The sequence below is a fragment of the Crotalus tigris genome, unplaced genomic scaffold (assembly GCF_016545835.1).
Source record: "Crotalus tigris isolate CLP2741 ecotype Arizona unplaced genomic scaffold, ASM1654583v1 scf7180000024362.2655971311:6658466, whole genome shotgun sequence".
Lineage (NCBI taxonomy): Eukaryota > Metazoa > Chordata > Lepidosauria > Squamata > Viperidae > Crotalus > Crotalus tigris.
The window spans coordinates 1-19,721 of record NW_024100530.1 but is presented as its reverse complement, the minus strand read 5'-3'; the positions used below and the strand labels follow the sequence as shown (position 1 = coordinate 19,721).

At 38.0% G+C, this 19,721-nt stretch overlaps 1 protein-coding gene across 1 annotated transcript in view; it reads right to left on the bottom strand.

The window, feature by feature from the left end:
* Window positions 1-10,876, bottom strand: part of LOC120301001 (voltage-dependent calcium channel subunit alpha-2/delta-3) — a 405,499-nt gene extending 394,623 nt beyond the window's left edge. Inside the window, exons 1-2 of the mRNA XM_039327628.1 lie at window positions 10,772-10,876; window positions 6,320-6,436 (exon numbers count right to left, since the gene is read on the bottom strand). Coding sequence (XP_039183562.1) covers window positions 6,320-6,436; window positions 10,772-10,876 — 222 coding nt within the window. The remainder of the gene's footprint in view (window positions 1-6,319; window positions 6,437-10,771) is intronic.
* Window positions 10,877-19,721: the final 8,845 nt, after the last annotated feature.

Sequence of the window (19,721 nt, the reverse complement as noted above, 5' to 3'; positions counted from 1 at the left end):
ACAATAACAGGAAACAATAACAAAAGAAAAAATTCTTGGCTCCTGGGAAGTGGGGAAGTATGTGAAAATGACTCAGAATAAATTATCTTAATTACACTTGTGCAAGAGAATTGCTTTGGTTACTTTAAAAATTCTTGGTTGTTTGGTGTTAATTCTCTGCTTATCTGGATGTTGGTTGCAGGAGGGGATGTGTTCTCTTTTTTTGTTGTTTCTTTCTATTTTTATTGCCTCTTTTGAATGGTGTGTAAATGTGGTTTATCTCTTTGTGCCTGTTGATGGCTGATATGTCTGTATGCCTGGTCTTCAGGAATTTCCTAGCATTTTTGTACTTAGTTTAGTCTAGGATGTTCATAGTATTCCTGATGAAACTATTGTTGAATCTTCCATGTGTTGTGAGTTTTCATCATGTTTTCTGATTGCTAGTAGGTGTTCATGGATGCACTCTGCAAGTCTTCTGTCTATCTGTCCTACATAATGGCTATATAGTCCTTACCCTGTATGTTATAAGTGACTCCTATTTTTTTTGTTCCTGGGTTACTGTATTGTTTTAAAGTTTTTTAATTATTGTGAAATGGACCGTTTTGTACAGTATATTATAGTAATCTATGAACTTGGTATAAAGAATATGGGTAACTCTAGCTAAGTGTCTATGAAGATTCTCAGTCATCCAGGTCATTTTTCAAGAGGCATACATATTGGGCTGACGGGGCCCGCAGTATGCCTCCTCTGCCAGCATGGGTGGGATGGTCCATTCCCAGTGGGATGAGACACTAGAGATACTTCTACAATTCTCATTGCTAAGTCACCAAAACCAGCATGGCATTGTGTATGCCATTCAGATTTTTAAACAGTGGCTTCCCTTGGGAATGAATTTATATTCATTTGTGAGGAGCAAGATAAAACTTATATGACATACCAATACACTTTTCACATGCATGCATAACAGCACAGCTGACATTTGACAAGCCTAAACAATATCTTTCTAATAATACCTTGTAGCAGTCAATGCTGTAGCAGAAAAAGAGGGAAAACCCACCTTTAAAGAGAAATATTTATTCACATTGGCCATATTCATGAAATGCAAATGATGATATTCTGCTCTTTCCAAAAATGAGCCTCTACATGTGCAATTTCATGATAAAACCCTCAAATGTCCCTGTTTTCTCTTGATAAAGCCTGCTAGGTTACTGATGTGTGAATGTGGTGAAATTGAATTACTGTATAACAGCAATTACTTTTCACAGTACACCTATAATGGGAATCAATTTTGCAGTGAACACCAGGTAACCAGGAGAAGGGGCAAGAAATAGAAGGAGGGACTAATAAAGGAGGGAAAATCTTTCTATATTTTCCATATATCTAAGGAAGGAAGGAAGGAAGGAAGGAAGGAAGGAAGGAAGGAAGGAAGGAAGGAAGGAAGGAAGGAAGGAAGGAAGGAAGGAAGGAAGGAAGATTTCCCTTTTATTCTCCAGAAAATAATTTCCCTTTTTTTAGCATTATAAGTTTAATTTAAGCAAACAGCATACATTAGCAGCAGTAAACAGTTATTCAAACAAGGTAGGTATAGCAAGCAAAGCATGGTTTTCATTATTCCTTTCAACCAACAAATGTATGTCTTTATCTGTGTAACAAGGTTTTTTTATCTAATTAATCAATAAATTCATTAATATCACTGCCCACTCAGCACTGGATTCAGTGTGGCATATACAGTATCATTAAAGATCAGAGACATACAATAAAACCACTTTTAATAAAACATCAAAAGAAAACAAAGACATATAAACATATAAAGTACTGAGGGGAAAAAACTGATTCAACAGTTCATACCCTTGTCAGACTCAATGCCTGAGCAAAAAACAGGTCCATAATCCCTTCTGATAGGCAGACAGGGAAAAGGGGCCGGTGAATTTGCAATGTCCTATTTCTCTGTAGTGCTTCACTTTCCACTCATGTCACAATTCCTTGTTTGTATGTGTGTATTGGGAAATACAGAGTGGGCTGCACTGGCTGAATTGGAAGAACAAGAGGATCGAGGAAGCTTAGATCGGAAAAGCCAGCAATACTTTATTTATTTATTAAATTTATATATATTGTAATACTTGCCAATTTCTCTTCCATAATTATTAGATCATTCTTTTCCAGATTTCTTTCTTCTATGCCCTAATCTACACCACTTTCAACTTTATCTTTATTTTGACAGCTATATCCACATGCCAAATACAGTCCCCTTCTGTTCTATTTTCCAGGAGTTACTCTGCTGATAGAGTCCTGGGCTCTTTCCATAATTTCTTTTTAACATTCTGCTGGGTAAGTAAGAGTAAAAGATATTATGTTTCAAAATAAGTGAATCCAGTAATTTTTAACTATGAAATTAATTGTATTTCACTTAACAAATAATCTTTACAAATCCTCTTGAATTTAGTTCATTTATTTCTCTTAAGTAGTGTTATACAAGTAATGTAATGAAGCAACAATACTATTTCTCTTCTTGCCTGATAAATCATTATAGCAGAGTGAACATTCTCCATTTGCAAAATACAAGCCCTTTCACTGACCAGATAACAAGGGTCTAAAAATGACTGGACAACAAAGCATTGCTGAATTTGATGTCATTCCAATATAGCCTCTGGATATATAAACAATAATTAAATCAGTGGTTCTCAACCTGTGGGTCGGGACCCCATTTGGGGTCGAACGACCATTTCACGGGGGTCGCCAAACAAGGCTGTCCGTCATTTTTTTCCCCTTTTCTTTGGCCATGCCTCTGGCACCCGGAGATGTATAAGTGGTTGGGGGGTCACCACAACATGGGGAACTGTATTATGGGGTCGCGGCATTAGAAAGGTTGAGAACCACTGAATTAAATGGTTTGCTTACAGAATGACTGGCAAAATTGTGTCAAAGCTGAATTATGCAAATGCAAGGGTTTAGATTAGATTATCATAGAAGGAAATCTTTATATTGCCTTTAATTTCTCAACCAAAAGTAAGATTTCTACAGTACACCAGATAATTTTGAGAACTTTAGCACAGCAGATCAGTGAAGATAAATTTTGAGACCTTCAGGTTGGTGACTACAAACAAAACATTTGAAAATAAAAAAAATTAGGAACACTCGATTTGTCACCGAGACTTTGCAACTAATAAGGCACAATCTTTTTTAAACCAGGAAGTGAATCCAGGCTTGTTCTTCCTCCAATGTTATAAAACAGATTGCGGTTAACTCATGGCTGTTGACTAATTCTGGCTACTATCTTTACACTACATTATGATACAGTGCAGTGACCTAGAAACGCAGCAGAAAGCCTTCTGCTGCAATTCCAGAATCTCACCAGACTTCCATAGAACCATATAACCATTAATGTCGATCATCAAATAAACAGCATGGAACAAACATAGCCAATTGCTCTTAATGTTCAGTAATTCTGCAGTTACACTATAAATAGGATTCAAAATATACCCATCCCTTTTGAAAAGACCTAAACGCTATAAACTCTGTCAATATCCTACTATTTGCAATTTTAAAAATCTGTACTATGAAACTGTGAGACATTGTGATTAAATAAATCCATCCAATGCTGCAATCAGTCTTTTATTTATTCAGGAATTTTCTGGTTTTCCATCCCTGATCTAGGAAGGAATAACAGAATAAAAGAATTGCAATGGATCTTGAAGGTCTTCTAGTCTAACCCTCTGCTCAAGTAGGAGAACCTATATCATCTCAGACAAGTGATTGTCTAATCTCTTCTTAAAAATCTCCAGTGATGGAGCACCCACGATTTCTGGAGGCAAGCTGTTCCACTGGTTGATGTCCTCACTGTCAGGAAGTTTCTCCTTAATTACAGGTTGCTTCTCTCTTTCATCAGTTCCCAACCATTGTTTCTCGTCCTGCCCTCAGGTGAACAAAGTGACCCCCTCTTCCTTGTGGCATCCCTCAGATACTGGGATACTGCTATCATGTCACCCCTATTTCTTCTTTTCTTTAGACTAAACTAACCCAAGTCCTACAGCCGTTCTTTGTATGTTTTAGTCTCCAGGCCTTTGATCATCTTAGTTGCTCTTCTCTGATTTTTTTCCAAACTCTCAACATCTTTTTTGTGATATGGTGACCAAAATTGGCTGCAGTATTCCAGGTGTGGTCTTACTAGGGATGTTTTTCTCCTTTTGTGTAAAGATAGATGCAAAAAGCAAGTTAAGCAGTTCTTTTTCCCTGTTTCTCATCACCTTCTTGCCATTTTCTCCCATTAAAAGACCAATCATTTACTTGGCTTTTTCTTGTTTTTTCACATATTGAAAGAAGCTATTTTTTGTTATTTTACTATTGTTGCAACTCTTAGTTTTGAGCCTTAGTTTTCCTGACTTTATCTTTGGAGGCTCGGGCTATTTGCTGAGTTATGTGCCCCTTTTCCCAATTTTTTATACTTGTTCTTTTTTGTCTTTCAATTTATCAGGGAGGGAGGGAGGAAGGAAGGGTTAATTTGGAGGGTAGAAGGAGTGATGGAAAAATGTTTTATTTGCTCAGTATCTCCATGCTACTAGTCCAAAATGAAAGTAGCAAAATAGCTGTACCCATTTCACAAGAAAATAGATGTACTGTATGCCAAAGTATACCACTTTTAAACATGTCTGTGAATGTATCCTCTAATTCAAAAAACAGAAAAACCGAAAGAGAACAGGAATTCCAAATTAAGTGCTGTCATATTTCACACAAAATGAGTTGCATATTAGTTACAAAAATGGGCAGAAAAAAATTATTTCCAAAGACAGCACATATTTTAATCAAAAATAAATAAGAATGCTTACATTTTGTCTTTATTCTATTTTTTTTTATTTCTATGCCCCCTATTCTCATTTTGCTTCTTATGAAAGAAGGAAACTGAATTCTGTAAAGTGTAAACCACTGCAGGTCTATCAAACATTTGCTCTTGTTTTAGAGATTTCAGCAGGGGTTATATAATTTTACAACTGCCAAGTTTAAAAGCTTGTTTTTTCTTAAAATAAAAGGCAAAGTTAAATTCTATATCAAACATATTTTTGCAGTTTTTCCTGTTCTCTCACATAATTACAACACAAAGAGAGACCTATTTATTATACCACTTAATCTTTTGCCTTTTATTTCCTATTTCAATTGTAAGATAAATCTTACAATGGTCTTTAAAACATTCACAATAACTAATACATAAAGAAATGCTATTATCAAGACATGAAAAAAAGAAATAGCAATACTCAAAAACCATGTACCTATTATTGTTGACATAGCTTTCAAAATAATTCATACACTTCTCTGAGCAGGTAAATTCTGACACCAAGTCTTAGTCTCTGATTTTTTTTTGTTTTTGTTTTGCAAGAACTGCTGGTAACAGATGACTGAGCTGAAGGTTATGGACATTATAAGTATGTACCATTTACAGAAGACAACAGACGCAAGAACTTTTGTTACTGAATAAAGTCTATTCAAAGTCTTCTAAATATCAATCAATTAGAATAGAGCTGGAAGGGACCTTGGAGGTCTTCTAGTCCAACCCCCTGCTCAAGCAGGAGACCCTATACCATTTCAGATAGATGTCCAGTCTTTTCTTAAAAACCTCCAGTGATGAAGCACTTACAACTTCTGAAGGCAAGCAAATGACCTCCAATATTGATGTGTAGAGAAAGAATTTAAAATGTATAGAGTAAAGGGGATATACACTATAAAAAAGCAACATTTCTGCTTTAGCAAAACATAAATCCATATATATATATATAAATCAACTAACTTTTTCTACATTCATACAGGGCTACCCTAAACTAAATTGCAGTGAGCCCATTTATGTTCATTCATAAATGGAGTAGGGGAACATGAGAAATTATCCTTTAAAAAATTGGGAAAAAAATCTGAGAAATTTTCATTGTATTTTCTGCTTCACTGTGATAGTCTGCAAGGTGGCTCAGAGTTTAACACAAGTCTTGCTTTTTTAAAACATGAAAAACAAAATCCTGTGTTACACTCAGTGAATTGTGAGGTCCTTTCCATAACTTTCTACTAGATATTCCCTGGAGTGTCTTAAAAACAATGTGATGTGATACCAGGTCATCTTGACTGCTGACTGTCCATGCTTTGTGGAACATCTAACTAGCAGAAAGCCGCTGAAAGAACTGAACACATTTTTATTTATTCAATATATACGGCTACCCTTCTGAACAATAAAATTCATCCCATTACCCCTGCAAATGCAAAATAATTCCATGCCACTTTCAAAAAGGAATCTTCACTTTTTTGTAGGTGAAGATTTCTGAGAAATATAAGGAAGGGTTTTGTCTCAGCACTACTCCCTACCTACCCGGACAGCTTCAGCTTTTTTATGAAACATCTCTTCCATGTTCTTGGCTAGTTTCTTCACAAGTTGAAGGCCATCAATTTCTTCAATTGTAACCTCCTTTTCATATTCCTTGTATTTCTGCAAGACAAAAGGAAAGCATTAAGAGAAATATGAAAATATTGTTTTCATGTATATGCTATGGATACTTCTGCAATAGCAATTTTCATGTAAGAATAAATTAATTGTTTGGGCATAACCCCAAAATAAAGACATTTTCTTAATTCCTGAAATGTTTGAGCTACTTAGCAAACGTAATTTCTTTGTTAGTGTGAATTTACATATTTATCATAAATTGTGATTAATCCTATCTATGGATCCATTTGCCATTTCATGCTTTTAGAGATTTGCAAAACATTTCATATTCAGAATGACCTGTCTCAAAATTGAAATGCATCATTTCACATGTGAAGCAGGCTGTCTTGATCAATTTGGAAGATTCTCAAGCTCAAAACAGCCAATTTCACACTTCAGACAGCTGTTTGGAACCCAGACAAGACATTTCAAACTCAAGATCCTTTGAATTCAAAACATTTTGTGTATAATTCCTTCATTCAAAATGGAGTAGTTGGAAATCCCTGGTCTTGGAGATCTAAGGTATGATCTACTTTCTGATTAATAAGACCATGTTTTTACCTCCACTTATGAGACAATCCATGTGATCCTGTTCCTGGTTCATTTAGCACAACTCTATGGCTTTACTTGTGCTTAATTTCTTAGCATAAAATAGAACAAGGGCTTCCATCTTCCCTAAATGGATTTGTTCCTCTTTTGTTCAAAGCTATCTCTGTCTTTTTCTAGAGACTATTGTGACTAGTTGTACCTTGTTGTTTGACTTATCCCCATTTTCTTTTAGGCTACTTTCTTTTAGATTTAAGCATATGTAAGGTTTTTGCTTTTGACTGTCCCTATGGTTACTTGCCAAAAGATATAAGGGTTAAGCTACATATGCCTTGTGATTGATGCCCACAATTTCTTGTAATCCAAGCCAAAATTCAAGACATAGACCAAGTTTGCTCTAGTGGTTAAGGCACCAGGCTAGAAAGTAAGAAACTGTGAGTTCAAGTCCTCCTTAGATATAAACACCAGCTGGGTGACCTTGGGCCAGCCATTCTCTCTCAGTTCACTTCACAAGGTTGTTGTTGTGGAAAAATAGGAGAAAGAAAGAATGTTGGATATACTCATCACCTTGAATTATTTGTAAAAATAATAAAGGGGGCTATAAGTAATCAAATAAATACCCTAGTTGGGCTGCAATTCAACTCTGACATATTGTAATGGATATTAACATACAGCTAATGCATGTAGCATCAAATGTACTTCCTATGCTAGGACTTTGGGGTTGAGCACTTAGTAGCTGATAGGCAGTTAGTAGCAAAACTAGTAATAGTAATAGTAGTAAAGTTGGAAGGGACCTTGGAGGTCATCTAGTCCAACCCCCTGCTCAGGCAGGAAACCCTACACCATTTCGGACAAATGGCTGTCCAGTCTCTTCTTAAAAACTTCCAGTGTTGGAGCATTTACTGCTTCTGGAGGCAGGCTGTTCTACTGATTAATTGTTCTCACTGTCAGGAAGTTTCTCCTTAGTTCTAGGTTGCTTCTCTCCTTGATTAGTTTCCACCCGTTGCTTCTTGTCCTGCCTTCAGGTGCTTTGGAAAATAGCTTAATTCCCTCTTCTTTATGGCAGCCCCTGAGATATTGGAATACTGCTATCATGTCCTTCTCTTCGTTAAACTAGACATACCCAATTCTAGCAACCTTTCCTTATATGTTTTAGCCTGTTTAAAAAACACTGTTTAAAAAAACATCTGCAGCATGTGTTAAAATATTTTTAGGTACAAACATTCCAAAGAAAGGGTTTAACTACAACAAAGATGATCAAATAAAAGGATTAGAACTGTATAATAGTCTTCAGTGAGGTCTGCAACCGGCCATCCTAACAAATATGATCAATTGTTAAAGGATGAACAGCGATTTCATTAGCAATGCTCCTTATAAAGGAACTGTAGTTGCATGCGTCAGTGACTACCTCTATTCCTATTGTTCATTATAATTGTCCATGCAATAAAGAGTGTAGAATTTCCAGTTTGTTGTCAGTTATGGTTTATGGCTAGTAAAGAAGATAAATCTCACAAACAAATTAGGCTGGCAAGCGAGAATATTCTGAATAGCAAAAGGGAGATTATATATCAAATGGTTGGGTTAGCAAATTATGTGGGGCAGAAACCATTCCACTGAAAAGATTTCAATAGTCAACGTGTTGAATGGTAAGCTACTGGCATCAGATGGTGAAGAGAAAAATTAGCAGTAAGTCTCCCAGCAAATCTCTCAGTAAAAATAAAAAATAAAGAAACAAATGTGGCCTAAGGCTTCTGTTGCAAAAAGGAATTTAGTTTTTTTGTTTAAATGGAAGTTCTCTGATGCAGAGAATCAATGCTATTGCCAAAAAACCTGGTGGTTTGGGTGCAGATAGGCTCAGCTATCTGGCATACAATACTCAGCTGCTGTTCAGGAGCATCCATTGTTTCATTCACATTTCAGTTGACTGTCATATTTAATGAGTCATTTTGTCCAGCTTTACTAAGAGGATTATGCCATTATTTAAATAGCAGAAGAGAAGATGATTATGGTTTATTTTTATTACTAAACAATTATCATTTTCAGAATTGTAAATCATATTTATCAACAGACAAATACAACTCAGAGGAATCCATTGGCCCTATGCAAACAGAAAAGCAAGGGTTTTACTTTGGAAGGAAAGGTTGATATTGTGTATTAAAGTCACGTGTTTTATATGTTAATGATGTTCATGTGTACCATGTCTCCCATTTTCTAGATGATTACTACCAAAGTTTAGGTAGATAATATGGTACCAGTGGGCAACTATGTGCCTGCAGACAATTTCCCTTGGCAGTCCTCTATTTGATTGTTAAAATTGGTTAATTAAAAAAGGAAATTCAAAATCCAAATGCAATCTACAGCATTAACTTTATTTACTAGAAAGTTCCCAGATCCCATAATCTTACAATTTGGAATACTGAGTGGCTAAAAATAATGCTTTGTGTTGGAAGTGTAGCAGCCTGCTCAGATTTTTTAAAAGACAAATGAAAACTGGGGAAATAATCTTTAGAACATAGGACATTGAATCATAGAGCTGGAAAGATCCAACCCCTGCTCAAGGCAGGAGATCTTATGCCAGCGATCTCAAACCTTTCTGGCTTTACAGATGGCGGGAGAGGGACAGAGACTGGTCACATGTAAACAGCGGGCGAGTGCACATGCCCAGCTCTATTTGCATGATCAATGGGCACACAAATGGAGCTGTGTGCACACACATGCTCACCCACTGCTCATATAAGTTGAACTAAACATGCACGTACACTCATCCACCACTTCCACAGCCTGGTTCTGAACGGGCCAAGGCCCGGGAGTGAGCCACTGCCAAGGGGTTGTGAACCCCTGACTTAAATCATTCCAGTCAAATGGTTGTCAAGTCTATTTTTGAAAACCTTCAGCAATGGAGCATCCCCAACTCCTGAAAGCAAGCTATTAATTGTTAATTGTTCTCACAGTCAAAAATTCTTCTTACTTCTAGGTTGATCTCTCTTTAACAAGCTTCCACCAATTACTTCTTGTCCTGCCCCTGGTGCCTTGAAAAGGGGCGTTGTCTTACCTGAGCGCCTTTTCTCAACACCAAGATGGATAATCCACCAATGGGTTTAGACTGTGTTCCTGCCCAATCAGATCAAGTCAGCCAAAGTTGCAACACCTGTCCTGGGCTAGAGTGTCCCAGTCTCGACACAGGCAAAGCCATAACTTACAGCAAGACATGGCAGGATTATCCATCTCCGTGCTGAGAAAAGGTGTTCAGGTAAGACAACGCCTCTTCTCTAGCACTGGAGAAGGATAATCCACCAATGGGACATACCAAAGCCTACTGTCCTGAGGGAGGGGAGCAGGCCGATCCGGCGTGGCACTTTGAGGTACGACCTGTTGGAGAACCCTCCTGCCAAAGGAGGCCTCTGCTGAGGGGAACCTGTCGATCTTGTAATGCCTTATAAAAGGAGATGGTGAAAACTATGTGGCTGCTCTGCAAATGTCCTCAATGGATGCCTGAGTGGCCCAGACCACGGAAGTAGCCACGCTATGGGTTGAGTGAATTGCTGGAGATGGGCATTTGTCAGGGAGGCAAAAAGGTCTAGAACTGGCAATCCAAAGCAGTGGCAGATCTCCTTGAAGATCCTCGGATGCAGGCGCCATTCCAAATGATCCACCGTCATCCGGCTCAGGAAGTTGGCCTGAGTGTTTGCCTCCCCTGAAATGTGGTCAGCCTTCATGGAAGCCAGGTTGGCTTCTGCCCAGGAGCCCAGCAGGAGTGCCTCAGTCAAGAGTGCATGAGATCGGGTGCCCCCTTGCCGGTTCACATGTGCCTTGGCAGCCACATTGTCCGTAAGGACCAACACGTGACACTTCGCTACTGCGCTGCGAAAGTGGCAGAGGGCCAGGTGTACAGTCCGCCATTTTTTCCCCCTTTTCTTTGGCCACGCCCCTGGCACCCGGTGATGTATAAGTGGTTGGGGGTCACCACAACATGGGGAACTGTATTATGGGGTCGCGGCATTAGAAAGGTTGAGAACCACTGCTATAGGAGCCACAGGCACCCTAGTCCCAGAGCCTGGTAAAGTAATCATGTCTTTAAGGCTTTCTGGGATGCCATCAGAGTCCGAGTCTCAGGGCATGGAGCTCATTTCAGATGGATGTTTCCGAGGTCCCAAGGGTTTATATTATTTATGTTATATTATATAATTGGAGGGATCCAGAACATGCCAACCTGAGATCAACTGGCCAGGCTGAACCCATGGGAGAAATATGATCTTCCTTTATTAGAAGTAGTTCCCTCATTGTTCCTTTTTTTCAAATTCATTATTTTAAAAGAAAAGATGCTTGACTCACTTCTGTTGTTCAAAGTTTTCTTTTATGTTTCATTTTTTAAAACAAATCAAAGTGCTAAGCAGCAAAAAGAGAATATTTAATCAGTTCCTACTTTAAAACATAGACTTTTTAGCCTCTCTGCATGCATCCAACAGCAAAATTTAACAAGCTCTGATACGAGAGAAAAATTGCATTATGTTAGATTACTTTAATGAGAGTATTTCTCCTTCCACCTGCCCATTTTCTTTGCCAACAGAACACATTAGGCACTGAGCTATTTCTCCCTCAATTTGCACATTTTGCTTTTTTTTTTCATCAAGTAAATGTCATGCTTTGATAGTATTATCTAAGATCAATAGCTGTTTTCTTCCTCCTTGATTAAATATGACAGTAGATAAAAATGGACAGGTTATTGTCAACATAATTTGAAGTCAAGACATCAATATTCAATTACTAAAATCAAAGAAAAAAATGTTAAATAATAAATGATAAGCATCACTCTATTGCTTTTGTAGTTTTGATTATATCCAATCAGCCATTCTGAAAATGGAGGCTGTGGTTTTTATATAGTCCAAGTTGTATGTTTAAAAAAAAACAATGGGTGAGAGATGGCTCTGCTGTATACATTGAAATTGGTGAAAGGTGAATCGATTCCATTAAAAGTTTTGTGTGGACCTCAGAGACTAAGGACTATTTTAAAAATCAAGATCTAAATCAACTGTCTTAAAGAACTACTGTGCTTATTAAACTGGTAGGTCAAGAAATAAGAAGGCTGTTCTTGCAATGAACATATTCCATTCTTATAAATAATTTTATCAGCAATTAGCCTCCCTTAAAAATTTAGTAACATGGAAAGAAAGGACTATACCAGTGAACAGAAGGTGGAAATGAACTCACTCAGTTTGTACCCATCACTGGGTATATGATATACCGTATATCTATACAAGAAAAGTGAGTAGTATGATAACAATTTCAATTTCCATGTAGACTTCTTCTCCTTATGGAGTTTTGTCCAACAAACTCATCAGCCATGATTTCCATTAGGACATATAATAATAATAATAATAATAATAATAATAATAATAATAATAATAATAATAATAAGAAGAAGAAGAAGAAGAAGAAGAAGAAGAAGAAGAAGAAGAAGAAGAAGAAGAAGAAGAAGAAGAAGAAGAAGAAGAAGAAGAAGAAGAAAGAAGAAGAAGAAGAAGAAGAAAGGAAACCGCCCCAATAGCAGAGGAACAAAAGATCAACTCCTAATAGACAAAATGATCTTGGAAAACTGCAAGAGAAGGAAGACCAACCTGAATGTTGCATGGATTGACTACAAAAAGGCATTTGACTCTCTGCCACATGATTGGATAATCAAGTGCCTAGAAATAACAGGAGTCAGTAGAAACATCAGAAAATTTGTGCAAAGATCGATGGCACAATGGAAGACACAGTTGCAGATCAATGGTGAGAAGCTGGGAGAGGTTAATATCAAGAGAGGGATATTTCAAGGAGATTCATTATCACCATTACTATTTGTTATTGCACTGTTTCCTCTGTCAACAATACTGAATAACTCAGGACATGGCTATCAAACATCAAAAACATCTGCAAGACTATCCCACCTCCTTTACATGGATGATCTGAAGCTGTATGGAAAAACATCATCTGAAATAGAATCGCTGCTCAACACTGTCCGTATATATAGCCAAGATATTGTAATGGAGTTTGGCTTGGACAAATGTGCCACACTTACTATCAAACAAGGAAAAATAATGAAAACTGAAGGAATCAAGATGCCCCACGAAAATAACATTAAGAGTCTGGATGAGGAAGAGTACTACAAATACTTGGGTATCCTTCAAGCTGACAACATCAAGCACACTGAAGTCAAGAAAAAGATTAGAGGTGAATACATCAAGAGAGTGAAGAAGATCTTAAAGTCCAAACTCAATGGAGGAAATACCATAAAGGCAATCAACACCTGGGCAATCCCAGTCATTAGGTACACAGCTGGAATAGTGGACTGGACTCAAGCAGAACTAAAAGCAATGGATAGGCAGACCAGAAAAATAATGACAATGAATCATGCCCTTCATCCAGGCAGTGACATTGATAGACTTTATCTACCAAGGCAAATAGGTGGGCGTGGAATGCTACAAGTACATCAGATGGTTGAAGAAGAAAAAATGACTTTGGAAGAATATCTGAAGAACAATGATGAAGATGCACTGAAATTAGTATATCAGGAAGGCTTACTAACTACTGGAGAGACCAAAGTGGCCTACAAGAAAGACCAAATGAAGAACAGAATAGAGGCATGGGAAGACAAAGCACTACATGGCCAATACATGAAAAAAATAGCTGGGAAAGCAGATAATAATAAAACCTGGCAATGGCTAAGAGCAGGAAAATTGAAGAAAGAGACCGAGGGACTAATTCTGGCTGCACAAGACCAAGCCTTAAGGACAAATGCATACAAAGTCAAAATTGAGAAGACAGCAACAGACAGTAAGTGCCGCCTATGCAAAGAAGCTGAAGAAACAGTGGACCACTTGGTAAGCTGTTGCAAGAAGATTGCACAGACTGATTACAAGCAGCGGCATGACAAAGTAGCAACAATGGTGCATTGGAAGATCTGCAAAAAATATCATTTGCCTGTAAGCAAAAACTGGTGGGATCATAAAATAGAGAAAGTCATAGAAAATGATAAAATTAAACTGCTCTGGGACTTCAGAATTCAAACAGACAAGCACCTGCAACATAACACCCCAGACTTAACAATTGTCGATAAGAAAGACAAAAAAGTCTGGATAGTGGACGTGGCAGTGCCTGGAGACAGCAGAATAGAAGAGAAAGAACTGGAGAAGATAACAAAATACAAAGACCTACAAATAGAAATAGAAAGACTGTGGCAAAAGCAAGCAAGGGTAGTACCAATAGTCATAGGCTCCTTGGGTGCAATCCCAAAACAACTGGAGCACCACTTGAACACCATTGGCATTGACAAATTCGCTATTAGTCAATTGCAAAAGGCGGCCTTATTAGGAACTGCTTCCATCCTGCGACGATACCTGTAATACCATCAAACATCCACATCTGCCTATCCCAGGTCCTGGGTAAGGACTCGATAGGTAGACAAAAGGCCAAATCCAGTCTGAACATCTGGCTGACTGTGTGATGATCCATAATAATAATAATAACAACAACAACAACAAAATACAAAGACCTACAAATAGAAATAGAAAGACTGTGGCAAAAGCAAGCAATAGTCATAGGTAGACAAAATGCCAAATCCAGTCTGAACATCTGGCTGACTGTGCGATGATCGATAATAATAATAACAATTATTATTATATATTATTATATATTATATATTATTATTATAACAACTGGGAAAACCTACCTAGTAATGAAAAATCCAGCAAAAGGGGCAACACCAGGTAACTACAGGCCAATTACCTGCTTACCAACAACTTTCAAATTACTAACTGGTGTGGTAGCTGATGCAGTACAATAGCATCTAGTTGAAAACAATCTCTTTCCACCTGAGCAGAAAGGAAACCGCCCCAATAGCAGAGGAACAAAAGATCAACTCCTAATAGACAAAATGATCTTGGAAAACTGCAAGAGAAGGAAGACCAACCTGAATGTTGCATGGATTGACTACAAAAAGGCATTTGACTCTCTGCCACATGATTAGATAATCAAGTGCCTAGAAATAACAGGAGTCAGTAGAAACATCAGAAAATTTGTGCAAAGATCGATGGCACAATGGAAGACACAGTTGCAGATCAATGGTGAGAAGCTGGGAGAGATTAATATCAAGAGAGGGATATTTCAAGGAGATTCATTATCACCATTACTATTTGTTATTGCACTGTTTCCTCTGTCAACAATACTGAATAACTCAGGACATGGCTATCAAACATCAAAAACATCTGCTAGACTATCCCACCTCCTTTACATGGATGATCAGAAGCTGTATGGAAACACATCATCTGAAATAGAATCGCTGCTCAACACTGTCCGTATATATAGCCAAGATATTGTAATGGAGTTTGGCTTGGACAAATGTGCCACACTTACTATCAAACAAGGAAAAATAGTGAAAACTGAAGGAATCAGATGCTCCACGAAAATAACATTAAGAGTCTGGATGAGGAAGAGTACTACAAATACTTGGGTATCCTTCAAGCTGACAACATCAAGCACACTGAAGTCAAGAAAAAGATTAGAGGTGAATACATCAAGAGAGTGAAGAAGATCTTAAAGTCCAAACTCAATGGAGGAAATACCATAAAGGCAATCAACACCTGGGCAATCCCAGTCATTAGGTACACAGCTGGAATAGTGGACTGGACTCAAGCAGAACTAAAAGCAATGGATAGGCAGACCAGAAAAATAATGACAATGAATCATGCCCTTCATCCACGCAGTGACATTGATAGACTTTATCTACCAAGGCAAATAGGTGGGCGTGGAATGCTACAAGTACATCAGATGGTTGAAGAAGAAAAAATGGCTTTGGAAGAATATCTGAAGAACAATGATGAAGATGCACTGAAATTAGTATATCAGGAAGGTTTACTAACTACTGGAGAGACCAAAGTGGCCTACAAGAAAGACCAAATGAAGAACAGAATAGAGGCATGGGAAGACAAAGCACTACATGGCCAATACATGAAAAAAATAGCTGGGAAAGCAGATAATAATAAAACCTGGCAATGGCTAAGAGCAGGAAAATTGAAGAGAGAGACCGAGGGACTAATTCTGGCTGCACAAGACCAAGCCTTAAGGACAAATGCATACAAAGTCAAAATTGAGAAGACAGCAACAGACAGTAAGTGCCGCCTATGCAAAGAAGCTGAAGAAACAGTGGACCACTTGGTAAGCTGTTGCAAGAAGATTGCACAGACTGATTACAAGCAGCGGCATGACAAAGTAGCAACAATGGTGCATTGGAAGATCTGCAAAAAATATCATTTGCCTGTCAGCAAAAACTGGTGGGATCATAAAATAGAGAAAGTCATAGAAAATGATAAAATTAAACTGCTCTGGGACTTCAGAATTCAAACAGACAAGCACCTGCAACATAACACCCCAGACTTAACAATTGTCGATAAGAAAGACAAAAAGTCTGGATAGTGGACGTGGCAGTGCCTGGAGATAGCAGAATAGAAGAGAAAGAACTGGAGAAGATAACAAAATACAAAGACCTACAAATAGAAATAGAAAGACTGTGGCAAAAGCAAGCAAGGGTAGTACCAATAGTCATAGGCTCCTTGGGTGCAATCCCAAAACAACTGGAGCACCACTTGAAAACAATTGGCATTGACAAATTCGCTATTAGTCAATTACAAAAGGCGGCCTTATTAGGAACTGCTTCCATCCTGCGACGATATCTGTAATACCATCAAACATCCACATCTGCCTATCCCAGGTCCTGGGTAAGGACTCGATAGGTAGACAAAATGCCAAATCCAGTCTGAACATCTGGCTGACTGTGCGATGATCCATATATAATAATAATAATAATAATAATAATAATAATAATAATAATAATAATAATAATAATAATAATAATAATTATGCCAGTGAGGCACTACCTTGACGTGGTTGTGGGGCTTGTGTACTCTTAGGAAGATCAGAGCTATGCCAGAGGTTCAACCATACTGGACAGGTCTCATCACAGGAGTTAGACAAAGAGTGTCTCTCCCATAAAAAAATATGTTGAACAAAGAGTGTCTCTCCCATAAAAAATATGGTGAGACGTAAATTGCAGAATGCCATACCGGCTCAGACGTCGCCCTGGTTAACAAGGTCCGCGCTAGATATCGGAGTTCCTGGATATCTGTTGAAAAATGGGTTACAGGACTCAGGACTGTTGGCTGAGCAACCAGGGCCAGCAGCTGCAGAACTACTGGAAGAAAAGGTGTTTACCCGTCGCAGATACACAGTGATGGAAAACAAAGAAATAATGATCTGTTACTACAGATCAAGTCCAACAAGACGATGATATCTAAAACGAATGCACCAGTTCTGGAAAGAACAACATCCAGAATCAGAAATAACAGAACAGAGACTAGCAGATCAACGCCGATTTATAACAAGAAATAAAGTATTCACAGAAACAGAATTGGACGAACTGCAAAGGTTTACCCAGGGCAAAGAAATCAAAGCCTTACCAGAAGTAATCCAGAATGTAGAGGCAAACCAGGGGGAGTTGGCAGTGAAGGAATCCAGCAGAGATATACAACTGTTCTCATTTGAAAACCAGGCACCTCTTCCTCAGAAAGAACAAAACCCTCTAACTAAAGAAATAAAAGAACTGAAACAAAGAATAACTGAGCATCTAGAACAGCACAAAAACAACAGAATAAGGCTACCTGCATTGAAGCTTGTTCCAAAGAAACAGCTAGCACAAGCCTTAAAAGATGCAAATACTGCAATATCAAGTATAAGCACCAATTCACTGCAAGAAACAAACCAACTAATGTACAGCACAGCTGCAGTTATAACAGAATACCTGGGATGCAAAATCAACAAAAAAGAAAAACAAACAAACAGGGCACCAGAAAAATGGAAGGTTAGACTAGAAAATAAGATCAGCAAGTTAAGATCACATGCAAGCAAGCTAGAACAGATGAAAGAAAAGAAGCTGAAGAACAAGAAGACCAAAGAATAACTAATCAAGAAATACCACTTAGAAACAAGGACGATCAAGGAAGCACTGGAAATAATAAAGCAACAAATAACAGCTATAGCCAGGAAAATCAGTAGATATGAAGCTCAAATTGCAAACTATAGGCAGAACCTCCAATTCCAATCCAATCAGAAACGTTTCTACCAATCCATCCATGGAGAAACTGCAAGAAATCAGTCAGTACCTGACACAGGAGAAACAGTTGGCAGTTCTGGAAGCAGATATGGGGATAACCCAAAGAAAAAACTCACAACAAGGAGCGGCTTGGTTAAAAAGAGGTAGGAGCAAATAAAACAGAAGTGAAATGAAAGGAAAACTAGTATAACAACAAAAATGGTAGGAAAACAGAGCAAAGAAAAGCAAAAAAGTGGTTCAGCACCGCGTGAAGATGAAACTGCATGGGTTTTGGTTGAAATAAACAATTCTAACTGTCTACTACACCCACTCATTGCCCAAAACCAGTTCAAAACAAGTATACCTACAAGGTAGAGAAACTTGAAAAGGTGGATAACAACTGGGGGAAACTACCTAATAAGAAAAATCAGGCAAAAGGGGCAACACAAGGTACTTGATCAGGCCAATTACCTGCTTACCAACAACTTTCAAATTACTAACTGGTGTAGTAGCTGATGAAGTGCAACAGCATCTAGTTGAAAAAAATCTCTTTCCACCTGAGCAGAAAGGAAACCGCCCCAACAGCAGAGGAACAAAAGATCAACTCCTAATAGACAAAATGATCTTGGAAAAACTGCAAGAGAAGGAAGACCAACCTGAATGTGGCATGGATTGACTACAAAAAGGCATTTGACTCTCTGCCACATGATTGGATAATAAAGTCGCTAGAAATAAACAGGAGTCCGTAGAAGAAACATCAGAAAATTTGTGCAAAGATCGATGGCACACTTGGAAGACACAGTTTGCAGATCAAATGGTGAAGGGCTGGTGAGAGGTTAATATCAATCAGAGAATATTTCAAGGAGCATTCATTATCAATCATTACCTATTTGGTATTGCCACTGTTTTCCTATGTCAAACAATACTGAAAACTCAGGACATGGCTATCAAAACATCAAAAAACATCGGCCAGACTACCACCTCCTTTATAGGAATGATCTGAGCTGTATTTTTTAGAAAAAAATCACTGAAAATAGTAATCGCTGCCCTCAAACACTTGTCCTCGTATAATAAGTCCAATATGTTGTAATGGAGTTTGGCTTGGACACAAATGGCCACACTTACCTATCAAACAAGGAAAAATAATGAAAACTGAAGGAATCAAGATGCCCCACGAACATAACATTATGAGTCTGGATGAGGAAGATTACTACAAATACTGGGTATCCTTCAAGCTGACAACATCAAGCACACTGAAGTCAAGAAAAAGATTAGAGGTGAATACATCAAGAGAGTGAAGAAGATCTTAAAGTCCAAACTCAATGGAGGAAATACCATAAGGCAATCAACACCTGGGCAATCCCAGTCATTAGGTACACAGCTGGAATAGTGGACTGGACTCAAGCCGAACTAAAAGCAATGGATAGGCAGACCAGAAAAATAATGACAATGAATCACGCCCTTCATCCACGCAGTGACATTGATAGACTTTATCTACCAAGGCAAATAGTGGGCGTGGAATGCTACAAGTACATCAGATGGTTGAAGAAGAAAAAATGGCTTTGGAAGAATATCTGAAGAACAATGATGAAGATACACTGAAATTAGTATATCAGGAAGGCT